The 17,384-nt window shown below is 46.7% G+C and overlaps 9 protein-coding genes across 9 annotated transcripts; 5 read left to right on the top strand and 4 right to left on the bottom strand.

Moving 5' to 3' along the window:
• Positions 1 to 384: 384 nt before the first annotated feature.
• Positions 385 to 1,476, bottom strand: LY89DRAFT_719539 (uncharacterized protein; the record flags this gene model as incomplete). The annotated part of the gene is made up of 5 exons (XM_018218501.1): positions 385 to 803; positions 946 to 1,005; positions 1,113 to 1,151; positions 1,257 to 1,376; positions 1,433 to 1,476. The coding sequence occupies 5 exons, from the start codon at positions 1,474 to 1,476 to the stop codon at positions 683 to 685; spliced, it is 384 nt and encodes a 127-aa protein (XP_018070191.1). The 3' UTR covers positions 385 to 682.
• A 586-nt stretch (positions 1,477 to 2,062) lies between these two features.
• LY89DRAFT_97288 (uncharacterized protein) lies at positions 2,063 to 2,485 on the bottom strand. The gene has a single exon (XM_018223544.1). It carries the CDS (start codon positions 2,395 to 2,397, stop codon positions 2,152 to 2,154), a length of 246 nt encoding a protein of 81 aa, XP_018070192.1. The 5' UTR covers positions 2,398 to 2,485; the 3' UTR covers positions 2,063 to 2,151.
• Positions 2,486 to 3,934: 1,449 nt separating this feature from the next.
• On the top strand, positions 3,935 to 6,171 carry LY89DRAFT_707951 (glycoside hydrolase; the record flags this gene model as incomplete). The annotated part of the gene is made up of 6 exons (XM_018217647.1): positions 3,935 to 3,984; positions 4,272 to 4,675; positions 4,722 to 5,046; positions 5,094 to 5,491; positions 5,544 to 5,976; positions 6,057 to 6,171. The coding sequence occupies 6 exons, from the start codon at positions 3,935 to 3,937 to the stop codon at positions 6,169 to 6,171; spliced, it is 1,725 nt and encodes a 574-aa protein (XP_018070193.1).
• Positions 6,172 to 6,847: 676 nt separating this feature from the next.
• On the top strand, positions 6,848 to 7,180 carry LY89DRAFT_539710 (uncharacterized protein; the record flags this gene model as incomplete). Its single annotated transcript, XM_018208149.1, has 1 exon — positions 6,848 to 7,180. A coding segment is annotated over one exon (333 nt), but the record flags the coding sequence as incomplete, so codon positions are not given.
• A 2,628-nt stretch (positions 7,181 to 9,808) lies between these two features.
• On the top strand, positions 9,809 to 10,678 carry LY89DRAFT_734986 (uncharacterized protein; the record flags this gene model as incomplete). The annotated part of the gene is made up of 1 exon (XM_018219957.1): positions 9,809 to 10,678. The coding sequence occupies one exon, from the start codon at positions 9,809 to 9,811 to the stop codon at positions 10,676 to 10,678; it is 870 nt and encodes a 289-aa protein (XP_018070195.1).
• Positions 10,679 to 10,860: 182 nt separating this feature from the next.
• Positions 10,861 to 11,820, top strand: LY89DRAFT_734987 (uncharacterized protein; the record flags this gene model as incomplete). The annotated part of the gene is made up of 1 exon (XM_018219958.1): positions 10,861 to 11,820. The coding sequence occupies one exon, from the start codon at positions 10,861 to 10,863 to the stop codon at positions 11,818 to 11,820; it is 960 nt and encodes a 319-aa protein (XP_018070196.1).
• Positions 11,821 to 12,714: 894 nt separating this feature from the next.
• LY89DRAFT_707954 (putative ribonuclease T2) lies at positions 12,715 to 13,826 on the top strand. Its single transcript, XM_018217648.1, has 2 exons — positions 12,715 to 13,322; positions 13,377 to 13,826. Exons 1-2 carry the CDS (start codon positions 12,804 to 12,806, stop codon positions 13,620 to 13,622), a joined length of 765 nt encoding a protein of 254 aa, XP_018070197.1. The 5' UTR covers positions 12,715 to 12,803; the 3' UTR covers positions 13,623 to 13,826.
• Positions 13,827 to 14,107: 281 nt separating this feature from the next.
• Positions 14,108 to 14,920, bottom strand: LY89DRAFT_670382 (uncharacterized protein; the record flags this gene model as incomplete). Its single annotated transcript, XM_018213157.1, has 4 exons — positions 14,108 to 14,131; positions 14,278 to 14,414; positions 14,470 to 14,709; positions 14,755 to 14,920. The coding sequence occupies 4 exons, from the start codon at positions 14,918 to 14,920 to the stop codon at positions 14,108 to 14,110; spliced, it is 567 nt and encodes a 188-aa protein (XP_018070198.1).
• A 1,185-nt stretch (positions 14,921 to 16,105) lies between these two features.
• Positions 16,106 to 16,791, bottom strand: LY89DRAFT_561719 (HPP family protein; the record flags this gene model as incomplete). The annotated part of the gene is made up of 2 exons (XM_018208467.1): positions 16,106 to 16,513; positions 16,600 to 16,791. Coding segments are annotated over 2 exons (600 nt in total), but the record flags the coding sequence as incomplete, so codon positions are not given.
• Positions 16,792 to 17,384: the final 593 nt, after the last annotated feature.

Consider the following 17,384-nt stretch of genomic DNA (forward strand, 5'->3'; position numbering starts at 1 on the left):
ATGATGGCACGTGACTACGCGCTTTACATAAATGCAGGTGGGGTCGAGGTTATAGTTTGATTTGAGGTTGAAGACGACTTGCTTTGTACTTAGATAATATGATATTAGATCGTGACTAATGACAGGTCGAGAGGCACATTTCACTGCCGGGACACACCCCGGATGTATACCTATATCGAGCAGGAAGGATTCTCTTGGAGACTCCTCTAAGCGTGGAACGTCCCAGACAGCTATGAGGATATTTTCTGAAACTCAGGCTCTAAAACTCTTGCTCCCGATGTGCGTCTTCTTTGTTTGACACATGGTGAGGCAGATGCTGTCATTGGAGACAGCAATGCTTGAATTTGAACAGAGTGTATAGACAGATATTATATCAAGATTTAGAGCCTGTCAACAATCAAGCACTTCAAAGCAGCATAAGTTCTTTGCTTTTCAAGCTAACATAAGATAATCGAATGGCAAGAAATTAACATATAATCAAGGGGGTACACTGTACAGTACACAAACAACGAGCTATTGACCCAACTTGGAAAATAATTTCATTGAAGAACACACAGAAAAGTAGCGACAGACAAGAATCATACAACCACCCCAAATCAATCACACCTCATTGACAAGAACCGTGCCCCTCCTTTCGTTTCCTCCATTGCGAATCGAGTTCGAGTACCTGCACTAAGCAAGCCTAGTACACCGTAATGGTGACAACTTGGGTGAATGCAGGTGGGGTTGCAAATACAGGCGGTGGAACTCCAGTGGTGGATGGAGGCGGTGGTGGAGGCCCTTGATTGAAACTCTGCGTTGGTCTGTGTCTCTTGAATTAGTATGGGTTCAAGTCAAGAGATTTGATCTGAAGGACATTTTGCAGTAACAGAAGTATGACGCTTCACAAGGCATAATGGGGTCGAGGATAGAATCTTGACATCGACAAACTGTTTGGAGACATACTTAGGTTGTACTGTCACAGGAGGTTTGCCTGGACCGCCAGCTGGACCGGTTTGAGCGGGTCTGGATGCTACATTAGCTGAATTTTCATACGGTATGTCTGGGTCTATCATTGGAGGTGCTATGGAACCAATGATGACATGTAAAAGAGCAAGATATATGGATCTTACCCAGGTCCTTGGTTGGAAGGGGGGCCAGTCTGAAGAGGTCTGAATACGAATTAGCTAAGTGTTCATAGGACGTGATTGATCAATTTTTGTAGATGCTGTGGAACTAAGGGTAAGATGCAGAATGTAGAGAGATATGGGACTTACCCAGGTCCTTGGACAGGAGGTCCAGTATTCTTTGGAGCACCCCCAGGACCGCCTGGTCCACCTTGAGCCTCGCGTACCTGAACATCAGAAATCTCTACCACAGGAAGGGTAAAGACAAAGCTGGAGGCTAGTTAGTGGGAACAACAAAAGCAGTACAGGATGATGTAGTTCGTTACCCGGCGGCCATCAGGCCAGAGAGAAAGAGTTTGGTGAACAGCATCTTATCAGTAGTGCTCCAATTTGGTCGATGAAACGGAAATATTTGCTGGATCGGTTCTAAAGATTCTTGAATGATACTTCGCTTTTTCAAAAGAAGCCTCGACTCGAGAGAAGAAGATCGTGCATTTATACTGGTGCTCAAGCGTGCCCCTCTTTCTTCTCGTTCATTATCCAGAGGACCTCCTCAAAATCCCCTCATGTTTTCATGATCTGTCGACGCATATCCATGCTAATTGAAATTACAACCAAGGGCGTCGTGATGATTTTCACCCCTTGGTTCTTTTCCCCTACAGTTCCTTGGTGGCTTCGGAGTCAATTGCTCAGTCGGACGTCGTCCGCAAAAGGAACTTCCCGTGCATAGATTCCGAAGTTCTGATACAGGACAATAGGCAGTGCGAGGTGAGAGCTATTTCGATAGTCTGAGCTTGCATGAAGAATAAGAAGATATGAGCAAACAAACGTATAACCAAACTTTGGATGGGTTCAACATCATCCATATTATCGCCAAGCTGACTTACGAATGCGGGGACTCCACAAACCGGGATACACACAGATTCATCTTCATATCTCAAAATTAAAAATGTCGGCAACTTTGTGAAGTGAAGAAGAAGACGCGAGATTTGGTGGTCCCGAGTGCCTGTGGTCCCGAAAAGGATGACCAATTTCGTGAAGGTATTTAGCCACACCGTCTCCGCACGGTGACAGGTATGAGATGCCGCAATGGCGACTTGAAAGTATCAGATGAGCTTAAGATTTGAATACATCGAGGACTATTGCAAGTAGAACGTGGCTGATATTTGAATGCAGCCGAACAACAACAAGTCGGCGGACACAGGCAAAATCGGAAACAGTATCTTGTAGTCAGATCCTGCTCAGATCTCGGGATCATTGTTATTGTGCTGCATGAATCCTTGAGTGACATTGATTTGGGAACGGAGAAATGACTTCATTCGGAGACGATGAAAGATTTGACAATCAGGGAAATTATGCTTGACGCTTTGCCATTGGTGGCACGGAAAGATGCAATGGACACAGCAGCTGATGCCATAAAACGTTTTCTCCTCTCGATATCGTGTGCTTTCGGCAGCTTCACAGCTTCACAAGTTGTGTGTGATCGTAGCATAGTGACCGGGCAGGCAATCTTGTAATTTCACTCCAGCTAGCCTGCCTTGCAGGAATGCCTTCTTCCAGATTGCTACTGGCTTTCTCGGTGACTCGTCGCGCCCTGAAATTACCACTCTTTGGTATGTGTTGCGACAACTTGTCGATATACACCCTCCACTCTCCAAAGTCTCTTTCCTCTGTAGGTGCGAATGTTGGCTCCTCCACATCGTCCGTCATGTAATCGTCATGTCACGTTGATGGACATGGTCAACAATATCGGCCTCATAGATTGTCATTGACGAGTTTGACCACTGAGCCGTATGATCTTGGTGCCGCACAGTCTGTCATGCGCTCGTTCATGCTGCTCCCGCCTTTCGTCTTGCGGATTTGATCATCGATACTTTCCTCGCGCTTGAATTTCTGAATTGCTCACATCGGAGTATCGTCCCATTGAATTCGAATCGCGCTCGTAGGGTGTGCCTGCATCCGTGCGACTTCTGAAGCTGATCAGCGACAGCTGCTTCACATTCTTGTGGAAGTTAATCTTACCCTGTGAAAGGACTTCACACGTCGCCTCCACCTCTCTCCTTCCGCTTGGTACTTTGATCAGGTTATTCGCACATATCGGGTGGATTGAATCTTCTCGCATGATCGAGGAGGATGTTTTGCTGTTGAATTTGATGTCGTCGCATGGAATTGTTCAGTGTTGCTGTCATGGCCTCTGAGAAGAGGTCGTGTTGGTGCAGACGCGCTAACCTTAAAAACGCGGCTAAGTTCCCCCGTCCTCTCTGCCCGACAACACTCACCTAGGTACTGTATATCAATCTATTTCCTTATCTACTCCATCTCCCTCCAAAAAGATTTGTTTGTTGTTTCTCTTTTTCATTTTAAATATGAAGACCCTGAAGATCGCGCCAAGCTAGAAATTCCTCGATACTGTAAGGTTATCTTGCTGGATCCTTGCGATCATTCGGTACCAATCTCGACTGTCTTCTTTGGCTGTCCCAGTTGTCAGATTGTTGGTTTGGCCTAGACAATCCCCTTTCTTTGGCTTAACCCTCCCAAGCGGATCCATTACCTCTCTTGAAGTACTCGTAGCAAGAGTGGAGTGCGGGGTAGTTTATACCGGATCATCACCCGGAGGGGTAATGCCAAGCTTTATATTTTCCCCGCAACAACGCCATAGGAGCGCCTTCCCAGTTCCTGGGCGATCCTTGACGTTGATGTGATGTGCTTCTTAGAGGCATTTGAACCCATGATCACCCGAATGCCAAATCATAGTTGCTCCTTGACCTTCTGGAACCCCACAGCCTCCTCGTCATGCAAGGCTGAAGTCCCCAAAAGGGCCGTCTTGCATGCACATCTTGTCTTCAGACGAACTTAATGTCGTCCATGCTACTGTCATGTAAGCCAGTGTCGTATGGCTCGCTATTGTTTTGTCCCGATGTTCGGGAGCGGGGGTGAAGCGATGAAGTATTTAACATTTACCTCCCCAAGTCACAATCACTTGGCTCTCTTTTTGCTTGTCTGAAGGTTGGGAAGCAATCTTTGATGTATCATGATGGAATTTTCAGTCCTTTTATTACTAATGCTCTCTGAGCATGTGCTTGCTCAAAGCAGCACCCAAGTCATGCATTCCACCGCGACTGGCTCACCAGTGACGGAGACTTTTCCAGCTTCGACATCCCTTAGTGGCTCAGCAATAGGAAATCCGACAGCTTTCACGTCAGCAATCACCGTCAACGTGGAAGACCTATGGGATCTCTTTGTCGGCCCCGTCTCAACAGCAACTGTCAATACCACCGTCTCACCAACCCCAATTCCCACAAATGAACTCATCCCTCCTCCAGGACTGTACTACAGCTCCTTTCCTTCAGGACAACAGATTCCAATGGTATCGAAGAACGAGAGCTGGAAATTTCCTGCGGGTTTCTGGTGGGGAGTGGCCAGCGCGGCGTATCAGGCAGAAGGCGCTGTCAAAGCCGAAGGGAGAGGACCGTCGATTTGGGATGTTTTACTGCATCGAGTGACTGGGTACTCGGTTGCAAATCAGACGGGAGATATTGCTGATAATCATTATTATCTGTATAAGCAAGGTAAATAAATATCCTCATTTGAGACTGTATGCTGATTTGGAACGAGATATTGCTCGAATTGCTGCCCTTGGAGTCAAGACGTACTCGTTCTCCATCAGCTGGTCAAGAGTCTTCCCTTTCGGCAACGGTCCGGTCAACGAATTAGCTCTTGCACATTACGATGATGTAATCGACACTTGCATTGAGTACGGAGTTGAGCCCAGTGTGACATTGTTTCATTGGGATTTACCTTTAAATTTACAAAATCAATACGGTGGATGGCTGAGTAGTGACATCGTCGATGATTTTGCAAATTATGCGCAAGTAGTCTTCCAACGATATGGAAACAAAGTCCCGCGCTGGTTCACAGTTAATGAACCCATTGTCTTCTGGTAAAATTTCAACGTTCTATTCAGGGATCAGATACTAAAGAGATCAGTGACGATTATCCCCTGCCAGATAACTACTTCACCAACACCTCGATCCCAAAATTAGAGCAGCCATACTGGTGTGGCCACCACGTTCTACTTGCACACGCAAAAGCTTACCACCTCGCTCGATCGCTTGGCATCAACGGCACCATCTCGTTCAAAAACAACGGTGGATATAAAATCCCATTGACAAACTCTAGCGCGGATGCTCTCGCTGTGCAGCGGGCCTGGGATTTTAACGAAGGGTGGTTTGCGAATCCAGTATTTATTAACGGAGATTATCCCCAGTATCTAAAAGAATACGTTTCCGGTTTCTTACCAGCGTTCACCCAAGAGGAAATGGAGATGATCAACGGCACAGCAGATATCTTCGCTCACGATGCCTACACCTCTCAATTCTACATGGGTAAGGAACGTCCAACAAACATAGAATTCAGTGCTAACCACCATCTCCACAGCACCCGATTCCGGATTCGACGCCTGCGTCTCCAACAGCAGCCACCCGCTCTACCCCTCCTGCACCAACACAACCTACACCTACAGCGCCGCCGACGGCGGCTGGAACATCGGCCCGGCGGCCGACCCGCTCTCCCCCTGGCTCCACAAAGCCACAGACTGGGTCCCCATCTTCCTCCACTACATCCAAGACACGTGGCACCCCCGAGGCGGCGTCGCGGTCACGGAATTCGGCTTCGCGGAGCCGTTCGAGGTGCAGAAGATGATTAAGGCGGATATCCTGTTCGATCCGATCCGGAGTAGTTATTATAGGGACTATATGCAGGCGATTTTGCTGGCGATTAGTGAGGGGGTGGATGTGGTGGGGTGTTTGGCGTGGAGTATTTGGGATAATTTGGAGTGGGCGGATGGGTATCAGGATAAGTTTGGGGTTCAGTAAGTTCTTGTCTTTTTTTTTTTTTTGTGTAGTGGTGTATTTTTGAGGTGAGTGAGTGAGAAATGCTGATCTTGCATAGGTATGTCAATTTCACTACGCAGGAAAGGGCTTATAAGGCGAGTTTCTTTGAGTATGTGAATGCGTTCAAGGTGTATGGCACAGATCCTGTGGTTCCTCATTATGTGCCTACTTAATGTAGTAGCTTTACTTTGAAAGATCTCGCAATTTACAAGATAGTAAAACAATCCAGGTCCATTTTGAACGACGTCTTAGGTGACCATACTTGTTGACGGGTACTGCACAAAGCTGGTGGCTGCACCGAAAACAAGCCTGTGGGTGACAGTATGTTTCGAAGTCCCTTTTTACCAAGACGCGTCCGATTTTCAAGCTTCGGACATGATGAAAGAAGTATAGGCCTCAGGCCCCGACAACCCGGGCACAGCCGGCGAAGCCGGCGTCAGTGCCTGGGTTGGAGGGGCTATTGAGAAATTTTATTCTATAGATAACTCTGTAGAGATCTAGGGGGTTTGGGATAAGGTTGGCGGTCACGCCCCTTCCAATCTCTTTGTTTAGAACCTAGGTAAGGTAAGCGCTAAAAATCACGTGCTCACTACCACGTAGCATTAGGTTTAGACTAGCCAATAAAGGCAGAGTAGGTAAACAGTAAGGCTGCAGCCAGATTTTTATCAGGGCTGTAGTCTCAATTTCTAAACAATATGAACGGGTCTTTTGCTTTAAATTGACTCTTCATCATTTGGCTTATTACATTCTAAAACCCTCCTACGAACCTCCCAAAGACCAAAAGCTATGCCAGAACATATAAGCTCACTACAAAGCCAAATTTACACGCCTCTCAAAAGGCGCCAAATCAGGCTCTTGTTAGTGCACCCAGGAGCCTTCGATCACCCACTAAACTGCAGCCTCATAGTTTGCTCCCTCGACGAAAAGCCGTCCTATAATGCACTTTCATATACCTGGGGTGGCCTAGGAGAACCCAAATTCATCACCCTCGAAGGTATTGCTTGGGAGATTACAGCCAACTTAGAGCAAGCTCTTCTCCATCTTCGGCCTTCCAATAAAGAACTTTCCCTTTGGGTTGATGCTATATGCATCAATCAGAATGATGACCGAGAGAAAGCCTACCAGGTTGAAATGATGGGGGATGTATATCGGTTCGCGACGCGTGTTAGGGCATGGATTGGTCTGGCCGAAGGGACGGAATCTGTGGAACCTGTTGAAGAGCAGAAATGGGACCTATGGAAAGTTCTGAGAGTGTTTGGTACCTCTCAGAAGTTCGACTGCTGGGATGAAAAGTTGCCTCATAAGCTAAAGGAAGGGCGTGCTAAAATTGAAATGGTGAGACCGGGGTTGCAAGTCCTTTCGTGTTCCGATTCTTACTTGGGTCTAGTTTTCGTATATGGAACAAAGTTGGGCTGAGGAGTCTGGTAGAAAAGCATGGGAGACAATGACACAATTACTGAACCGGCCATACTGGAGACGAGTTTGGATCCAACAAGAACTTCACAACAATCATGAGGTGTTCATCCATTGTGGTCACAACTCCGCCCCTCTTGAATGGTGGCTTAGGGCCTATGAAGCTTATGATGGCCTTGAAGAATCGAATAACTATATAGGGGGACTCAGCCCACCGTCTAAATATCTCAGCGTTGCAGCTTCCGCAATGAAAACATGTACGATGAGAAGACGGTTCCATGACAGGCTAAGGTCTGAACACCATGTTGTTAGCCTACTTTGTGACCAGTTAGGCAGAGGAGTGACGGACCCAAGGGATAGGATATACGGGGTTCTTGACATGATCGAGGGTTGGCATGGCGGCAAATTTGAAGTTGATTACAATCACTCACTCCCTCAAGTCTATACCAGAGCTGTACAGTCGTTGGTATCTTTCTGGAAGTCTCTGGATATATTAACGGAAATATACCCTCGTCCAGTGCAAACCAGGCTGGAAGGACTTCCGACTTGGTGCCCCGATTGGAGCGACTTTCCAATCTCTCGGTATCTAGATCAAGCACATGATTCGGAATTCATTGTTACAGAGCACAATTTGAACTGTTGGGGAAGCAATAAATACGACGCTAGTTCCAAAATTGGATGCTTTCACGAGTTCTCAGACTGTGGGATGATATTAGCTGTCTATGGAATTATTGTTGATATTCTCCGAGATGTCATTGATAGTCCGTGTGGCGCAGTGAAGGATGCGAAGTGTGTATACTCACATGAGGACATGGAGCGAATCATTGAAGTAACAAAAGCCGAAAATGATTCTAGTCGAAGAGAGACGTTGTGGCGGACTCTGGTCAGCAATCGTGAGTGGAGTCCCTATACCCACCCGTATAACGAACCTGCATTCAAAAGTGCCCCCACGGAGTTTAGTACTAGATTTAATTCGTGGATTACATGTATGAGGCTCGCTACCTCCGATGATAAGCTATCTGAAGTCCCAGAGAGTCGCGAAGTTGGTGCTTATAAAGCTGCAGAAATAGTGCTACCAGCCGATCAACAGCCTGGCCCAGGACTTTCATCTAAAGAGGTCTCTGATCATATCGCATCATGGATGGCTCCGTTTCTTCGTGCGTGTGAACATGCCACAACAAACCGTCGTTTCTTTCTAACTGAGAAGGACAATATGGGGTTAGCACCACTCCACGCTCGCCCAGGGGATGTGGCTGTGGTATTGTACGGTTGCGCTCTACCGATCATCTTACGGCCTATTGAGGGGCATTTTGAATTTGTGGGGCAGGCTTATATTCATGGGTGGATGACTGGAGAAGCTATCGATCTTGCAGAAAAGGGGGAACTTGCAGAAAAAGCGTTTGTAGTTCATTAATAGATGGCTATCAAGTCAGAGTTTCTAGGATGTTGGCTCGAAAGAAACACATTCTAAAATTAAAACAGAGAGACTTGGAGGACACCCCAAGATGGCCGGTATTTTGGAGTTATATTTCGGAAAACTGCTTTCTATGAGGTCAAATTCTTAATTTGTGAGTGTAAAGTAATATATCGCACTACAAATTAAAAGGAGCGAATAAGTGCGATTAATTCACTCACTTGATAAACTTGATGAGGTTGTGGAATATCCCAGTGATATCGAACCTCCGCGCACAGGCATCAAAGTAGACAACAAAAACAATAAACTGATAAGCGCTGTTGTCCTGGCCATGTTGAGCAAGAATTGAAAAAAAGGAGGTACATCAAGTGAACGAGAAGTGAGATCCGGGTGGGCATGCGGATCAAATCTATATAAATAAGAGGCTTCTCTAGCCCTTAGAGGGACAGAGATTAGTTCTGTATCCTTCATACAATCTTTTGTCTTCCTATTAATCCCCGTAACAATGCTCTAGTATTCAGCAGCACTACTAGATTTCTGAAACTCATATCTTTTGAAATATAAGATAATAAATCGTAAAATACTCATTTGCAAGTGTCTATTTCACTATAGCTTGTATAATTATGAAGTTTTTACTCTGTTCTCTCATATAACTTTAGTCAGCTTTTGACTCGGAAGAGCGTTGGCGCGAAAGAAAACTAGCTGTGCGAGAAAGGGATGGTAATCTTCTTGGACATACCTCAGCTAATTAGTTCCACTCGAAATGTCATTCAAGTCTTTCAAGCTCGTCTGTACAGAGCATCACGGTTCCATCTTCCACAACCGCGGGATATACGACTGCTCTAATAAATCCGTCAAGCGGCGATTCGAGCTCGCTTTCTCAAGCTGTATTGACTTTGTCTACATCGACGACACCTGTTTCAAAAAGGCAGTCCAATTCCTCCTCCCAGGCAGAATCTAAGGTGCTATCTAATCTATCTGGAATGTCTGCCAACCTAAGTTCTTCTGCGCCTACTACTGCAGCAATACCCAAGTTGAACGCTACCATAACAAAGTCAAGTTCCAGCCGAATAAGTTCAAATGATTCGAACAGCAACATCGCTTCTGCTACAGAGCTCACATTTAGCTCAAGCCAAACCAGTCCCATTAGCTCGAAAAATGTCACTTCTGCTACAGAACTCACCCCAGGCTCTAGCTATATCGATTCCAGTACCTCCACCACCTTTGGCGAATCCAATTCTATCACAGAACTCGCTTCAAGCTCTAGTCAAATCAACTCATACAGCTCCAATAGTTCCACAAGTTTCATACCTACCACAGCGACTGATGCTAGCTTTATTCAAACAGGAATGACAACCTCTAGCAACTCCTTTTCTGTCGCATGGACCACACCAACCTCGTTTTCTACTGTGACAGTGTCGAGAAATTCGAGTTCTACTGGCCCTATATCATCATTGTTGTCATCCTCAATATGGATACCTGGAACAGGCATGCTGCCATTTCCAACCACGACAGGATCTTCGCTTTCACAAGCACCGCTTACGTTCAGTGGTACGTGGACCGATTTATCGACTACAGCTGCGTCGTTCGTCTGGTTTGATATCCCAACAGCCACAATTGCAGACACCACAGCAACGTCCGAAGCGGCACTGCTTGGAAACTTATTCTTTGCTCTTCAGGCGAACAGACATTTGCTCACAGATCCCAAGCTAAAGTCTCAATTTCTTGACGATGTGGAGAAAACAAAAGACGAGGCTCTTGCTTTATTCAATGACTTGGATGTCAAGATCCCGAGCCAGATTGTTCAAACACAAGAAAGAGAAAGAGGAATGCGATATCAGAGAAGCAATTGAGGACTTTGATACACGACAGAAGCGTGATAGGGAGCATTGCAGGGGTGATTGGAGGTGCGGTTGGAGATGTGGCTAAACTTGTCAGCTGCGCTGTGAATGTGGTTCAGAACTTGGTCGATTCCGTGAACGCGGATATCCTTGATCTCGACGAGATAGAGAATCTGACGGATACTTTAGCAGAGATGGCCAAAGACTTGGAGGACGGAGACGATGAGAAGTCATCTTCTGCCTCAGAGACGAGCCAATCTTCGACTACTTCGACTTCTAGTTCCAGTTCCAGCTCCAGCTCTAGCTCGTCTCAAGCATGTTCTTTCACGGACACGTCGCATTTATGCGAGTCTATTGAGGCCACCACAGAGTTGAGTGCTATCATAGAAATAGCAGTATACACGAGCGTAAATTACGACGCAGCTCTCGCATCCAGTATCGCGCAAGCTCAACTAACCGAGCCGACTGTATTTCCCTCCGGCTGGGCTCTCTTACCAGGAGGTAGTGCCACACTTGAATCTACCTTGAGCACCAACATGAATAGCACCACTTCTCAGCCATCTTTAACAACTTTTCTAGCGCAGTCATCCATGAATAGTTCGCTCACGACTACAAGCATCATGCCAAGTTCATCGTCAGATATCTCGCTTACGGCTATTGAAAGCAACAGTTCTATCTCAAACGCCCTGATTCCTTCGACACCACTCACCATATCCATTTCCCAGACCTCAGAAATTCCACCACTTCTGTCATCGACACTTGCACCTATCACTTCATCTATAATTCCGTCTGCAACTCCCGAAAGCAGCAGTACCATCGCATCAGCCACCCCTTCACCCTCGTCATCCACTGTACCCCAAGCAAGTTCCACTTCTCGCCCCCCACCAGTATCATCTCCAACCTGGGAAGCCAAATTCATGTTTTGGCATTCAGTAGGCACCAACGGAGAAGTTGCAGGAAACGAATGGTGGATGTTCTTGTACCCCACCACAAGCTTTTCCAAACTCCAGCTTTGTGTAGCAAAAATCGCTTTGTTCGACGACGGATCGATTCAAATGACGGACCCGCTTCTATCACCGATTCCTTGGCCACTGGGAACATTTTCTCTCGGATTATCTGACGATGGAGGAGAGGGATGTTCGTACACCGGATAGTTTGGGTCCGGGAATATTGACCTGTCCTAGGAAACCAGATTCGTCTTGTGTTCCAGATTCGGATACTGCACCCGTCGTGTGTGATCCAGATGATACTTTGTATCCAATGGTCGTGTGTGGACTACCTTAGGCTCGTCCCAAAAGTCTGTTCAAAGTATGACAATATTACTAAAACAAACGAATAAAATAAATGCGATGTTGAAATCTGAGTTATTGTTTTCAAGGTAAATTTACTGTATCTGGAAAAGTAGACGTTTTTCTCCCCTCAAACCTCTATAGCTGTTTAAATGGGTATAAGTACATAATAGTGGCTTATTTGGTTGCTTTTTGATGTAACAGAGTAAGCAGACATGAACCAAATCAAGCCGAATTGACCTCAAAATTCAAGCGAGCCTGATCCCATCTTACAGAAACTCAAAGGAAACACTACCCACAAAGGAGCATCTCCGTCATCTATTGGGAAGCTCACTCAAGATCAGCGATAACAAGCCGCACCCCTCCTCGCAGCTTCCCTACAAATCTTAGTCCCACCCTCTCAGCACCAAGTACCGGCCATCTCGGCTCCTCACAAATCAAGCTTTCTTAGCGACCTTCTAGAAAAGGGGTGGCGGCCGATCCGATACGCCACGGCCCCTGAATCCACTTACGCTGCCGAGCCAATCAACGGAACACGCCCCTCTCTCGTGCGTACCTGCGGTGGCAATTCGTCAACGATGCATCTGCGATCCTTGGGGTCGAGGAATATAGACCAACAATTGCCCGAACGTGGGTGTGGTTGAGGCGGGGATGGGGGGAGTGACATGCATAATCGTGGTACCTTCCTATTTTAGGTTTGAGGATCGTGGGATATGCAGTGGGGTTCTGCTTTCAGCTGATCTACGTACAGAGGATGATCGTACCTTATATCTTCTCTATTCCTCCAATTCAGTATCTCTTCGTTCTTTCTCAATCACCCTTATTCTCTCCTAGAAAATCATTCAACCATGTCCTCCCTAACTAAAACAACAATCTTCTCCCTCCTCCTCCGCCTATCCCTAGCCGGCACCCCAGAATCCTGCCCAGCAAATGCCGCCGACCTCTCCTGCTCCGGGTCCTCCACCAACACCTGCTGCATCAACTCCCCCGGTGGCCTCTTCCAACAAGTACAATTCTGGGACACCGACCCCGCCACCGGTCCCAGCGATTCCTGGACCATCCACGGCCTCTGGCCCAATAACTGCGACGGCACCTACTCCGAATCCTGCGACTCATCCCGCGCTTACACCGACATTACGACCCTGCTGAAAAATGCGGGAGAGACGAGTACGTTGAGCTATATGCAGACGTACTGGCTTAGCGACGATGAGAGTGATGAGAAGTTCTGGGAGCATGAGTGGAGTACGCATGGGACGTGTATTTCGACGCTTGAGCCGAGTTGTTATACGGATTACACCACTGGTGAAGAGGCGGTGGATTTCTTTGTCAAGGTTGTGGAGCTGTTTCAGGGTTTGCCTACTTATACTGTACCTCTCCCCCTCCCTTTCTGTTTATCTGCCTTTAGTAACAAGAGGAAAAAGTGGTTAGCAAACGCAGGCATCACGCCGTCAGACGACACCACCTACGCGCTCTCAGCCATGGAATCCGCGCTCGAATCCGCGTTCGGTGCACCTGTCATTTTGCTGTGTCAGGATACTAATGTTGTATATGAGATTTACTATGGGTATAATACAGATGGTAATTTGCAGAATGGGACGTTCATCCCGACGAGTAATGTGGGGACTTCGACTAATTGCCCGAAAACGGTGAAATATCCTACTAAGTAAGTGGGGAATGTGATGCGTGTGGAGGGATATTTGAAGTTTTGAAATCTGTAAGAGTGCTGATGTTGGGGTTGTTGGTAGGGGTGAGACGACCGTGGCGAAGAAGACGAGGGGTAGAGAGAGGCCGGGTGGTGAGGAGGTCCAGGGGAAGGTTGCTGGTGATTCGAAGAGCAAGGTTGAGTTGTGAGTTTGGCTATTGTACTTAGTTTGGAAAGAAAATAATAAGTCAACTGCTTATTTTCAGTCTCTTTCCCGTCGTGTAAGGCAAAACTACCTAGGATGCTCAAATCTCAAGCGTCGTGGAACCTCCGAACTGGCTTCGAAGCACTTACTCTTTGCAAGAAAAGTGTTACACTTCTGCAAGCTTTGACTTTGTTATGGTTCTTCTGGTACCAGCATTCTTCTGTGTCTCACTACATGCGTATCATAAGCCTACTCTAGTCTCCCTTCATGTTCATTTAACACTTCGGCTAAGATCACATATGTCTTCAGGTGCTACCGCGTGCACAAAGCTAAACAAGCATTCACTGGTACACTATCAATACTACACGCCGAAACTATGAATGCTTGCCTCAAGAGTCCAAACTCAATCCTGTCTGACACCCTACGACAATTCTTTGGTCCTTGAAGCATCTTGTTTCAAAAGAACCTTACTCACCCATCCCCGATAAGCCATGAAATCCTTCCTAGCCTTCGAAACCTTTCCATCCTTTGCAACTTTGCGGGCATGTTCAAGGTGCTTAGTCTTGACCTCCCACCACCGAACATCCAGCCCCTCCTCCTTTGACAAACGGTCTACTCCCATAACAGCAGTTGCCACATATCGCGATTGTCGTCTACTATCCTAGACCTTCCATTTTCCACAACTGGACTTGCTTCAACTCATTACAAAGCCAATGTGAGTCCGTCGCAATAACCAGTCTTTTTCGTCCTTCTTTGGCCCAGTCATGAAATTGAAGTGCGGCGATCACAGCTCTCAGCAGAGCTCGTTGCGGGCAATTCCTCCGACTTTGACTGACACGGTCATCGCCGTAAGGTCCGCACTCCTCGAGTTGAAATGCAACTCCATTAGTAGCGTGGCTTGTCTCACCTGCAAAGTGGTCAAAGATCAACCCACAGCGGAATGGTGGCGTACTCGCAACGAAGATCAGCATTTCCTTGCGATTACCCATGCGCAGTAGCCGACGACGATCGATAGGTATAGCAATACCTGTGTTATCGCTGATAGAACCCAAAGGAGACTCGATTTCTGTGAGTTCGGTAGATTCGAACAGAGAACTAGGATCCGCGTGTAACGGCATTCTGCTGTCTAAATATGGCTTCGGTATTCTTTTTATCCATAAGCTGGTTTCGACTGGACACCAGCTACATAGCCTCAGATGATGCATGCTACACACCAAACTCCCATCCAGTTGCTGGTTAAACCACGGACATATCCCACATACATATCTCTCGTGCTTGTTACAGCTGAAGACTGGGGGAGTCGTGTCGTCTTGTCGAGATTTGGCCCCTTGGAAGCATCGGAAATCAAGACAATCAGGCACTCTGTGTATCCTGCAGGGAATAGGGCTGCCACTTGCATGGCCAGCAGATGGATTCGTCGAATTCATGTCGCCTTCCTCGGGACTTTGAGTCGACAATCATTCAATGGTGGTCTTGTTTTAATGATAGCCGATAGGTGGAACAACGCGAGAATCGTGGATTTGCTGTGTAGTAACAATGTTGCTCAAGACTTTGGAAGATGTTGAAAGATGGGAAAGGTCAGGGTGAAAAATTGCGACATCTATCTCCATGATCCGTTCTTTCTCTGCAACTTGTTGTCGAGGAGGGAAGGTGCGATTCTCTCGGTTGTGGACTGCATGAAGCACCACAAACACTGCTCTTGGTAGCTACGATTTGCTACAATTTATTGGTTTGCCAAGTCCCTAATATTAATCCTTGACAGAGTCCGTATCAGTTAGGAGTAGTTTGGTAACGACAAAGGAAGATGTGAAAGCACTGTGCGTGGTTGGCTTGAATTTCGTGCAGGTTTCAAATTTAAACGTGGTCGAGACATTGTCTTTTACCCTTTCTCCTCCGATTTCACTATAGAAAGAACGCATGAGGACTCTTTGGTACAGTGAATATGAGGGTCTCGTGTACCAATCTTTATTTCAATAGTAGCTATCGCTGTACTTGGGCAGAAAAGGCGTCCGCAAATTATTCAGCAATCTCGTCCATGTTGCTACCCATCTTTTAAACTGTAAGTACTCTTCCCATACCATACTCCTCTACTCTCTCTATCACGCAAACAAGATCATGAAATCAAATCTGGTATGTGCTTGGACCTGCTAATATTCTTTAGTGATCTTTTTCGTACGGACACCACCACATAACTCACCTTTCTCGATATCGGTCACTCCACCATTTGCATCCATTGCGTGTACTCCAAGGATGTGGTTGACTTTCTCTACCGGCATGGGTCGATCCGAGATCTGGTCCATCGACTCGGGTGCTGGTGTTGGTGTGGGAAGTGTTGGTGGACTGATCCAGAAGGATGGATATCTTCTTTGAATATTGTTGAAGAAGAGCGCCATGACAAGCATCACGATAGAAGAGAGTAATATGACAGGAAGATAATACCATCCGAGGGCGTGGATATTCGGATCAACAGCGGCAAGTAGGGCGGTAGCACCTGCTGGTGGATGTGTTGTCTTGGTGAACCTCATGGCAACGATGGCGAGAGCTGTGGAGAGGGACCCAGCAAGCCAGAGAAGTTGACCGTCATGACGAACTTCGATCAGACGAGTGACACAGATACCCACCAGAGCACTGATGAAGTGACCTCCAACGAGAGCGCGAGGCTGGGCAAACGGAACTCCAATGACATCGAAGCAGAGGACGGCAGAAGCACCCTAGAAGCAAGCTTCATCAGCTTTGCTCAACCATTGAGATAATTGTAAGAGAGTACGGGATAAAGGAAGAACAGTTCTGGACTGACATATGATCCAATGACTGCAGGGACATGGCGAGCTCGAAAGTACGAAGCATAACTGAAAATCGCCTGAAGGATCGATATTGTACAGAACGACGCGATAAATGACCAGAAGTATACAACAAGTTGTGGCTCGGGTTTTGGAGCAGAGGCGCGGTATCCAAGCCATCGACTGAGCCATAGGGGCAATCGAGAGAGGCCAAGGACGCGTTTATTTTGGGATGTCGACATGGTAACTACAGGTGAATGGTGTGACCGAGTGTGACAAAGTGTGGGAGATGAGGTCGAGATATACTCGCGAAAGAGTTTGAGATAGAGAGAAAACAAAGTCGAAATGTGGATGTGGAGTTTTGACGATGAAAGGTGGAGCGGACTTTGGAAGGGAAGTCGTGAGGTATAAGCTCGTCCCGCGTCAAAATTGTCTGGATCGTGCCAAACATTCAGCTTAGCAAGATGGTACCGTATAGCCGCAGATCAGTCAGACAAGAGCTCGTGTGCCCTAACGATTGTCAAGCCATCTTCCACAAGAGCATGCAACTTCATTCACGCGCTGCTGACCAAAAATAAGCTCAGTGAACATCCTTTCCTTTGCTATTACACGAATTACAAATCTGGCTCTGCATTGCACTATTATCATCAAAGGCCTCATTGTCAAGAGCTATTTATTGAGTTGTCAGGCGTTGAAGGGATTGCTGGGATTATTGTCTATGCTATTGGAGCAATATGAGCTCAATGCAAAACATTCGGAGCTGAAAATGAAACACAAATTCCATCTTTTTGTCTGGTATTTG

This window comes from Mollisia scopiformis (assembly GCF_001500285.1).
Source record: "Mollisia scopiformis unplaced genomic scaffold LY89scaffold_14, whole genome shotgun sequence".
NCBI lineage: Eukaryota > Fungi > Ascomycota > Leotiomycetes > Helotiales > Mollisiaceae > Mollisia > Mollisia scopiformis.

Coding starts and splice junctions, on each gene's coding strand:
- LY89DRAFT_97288 (XM_018223544.1), bottom strand. CDS start 2,397: ATGTCACTCAAGGATTCATGCAGCACAATAACAATGATCCCGAGATCT.
- LY89DRAFT_707954 (XM_018217648.1), top strand. CDS start 12,804: ATGTCCTCCCTAACTAAAACAACAATCTTCTCCCTCCTCCTCCGCCTA. Junction 13,323..13,376: donor AGGGTTTGCCTACTTATACT/GTACCTCTCCCC, acceptor AAGAGGAAAAAG/TGGTTAGCAAACGCAGGCAT.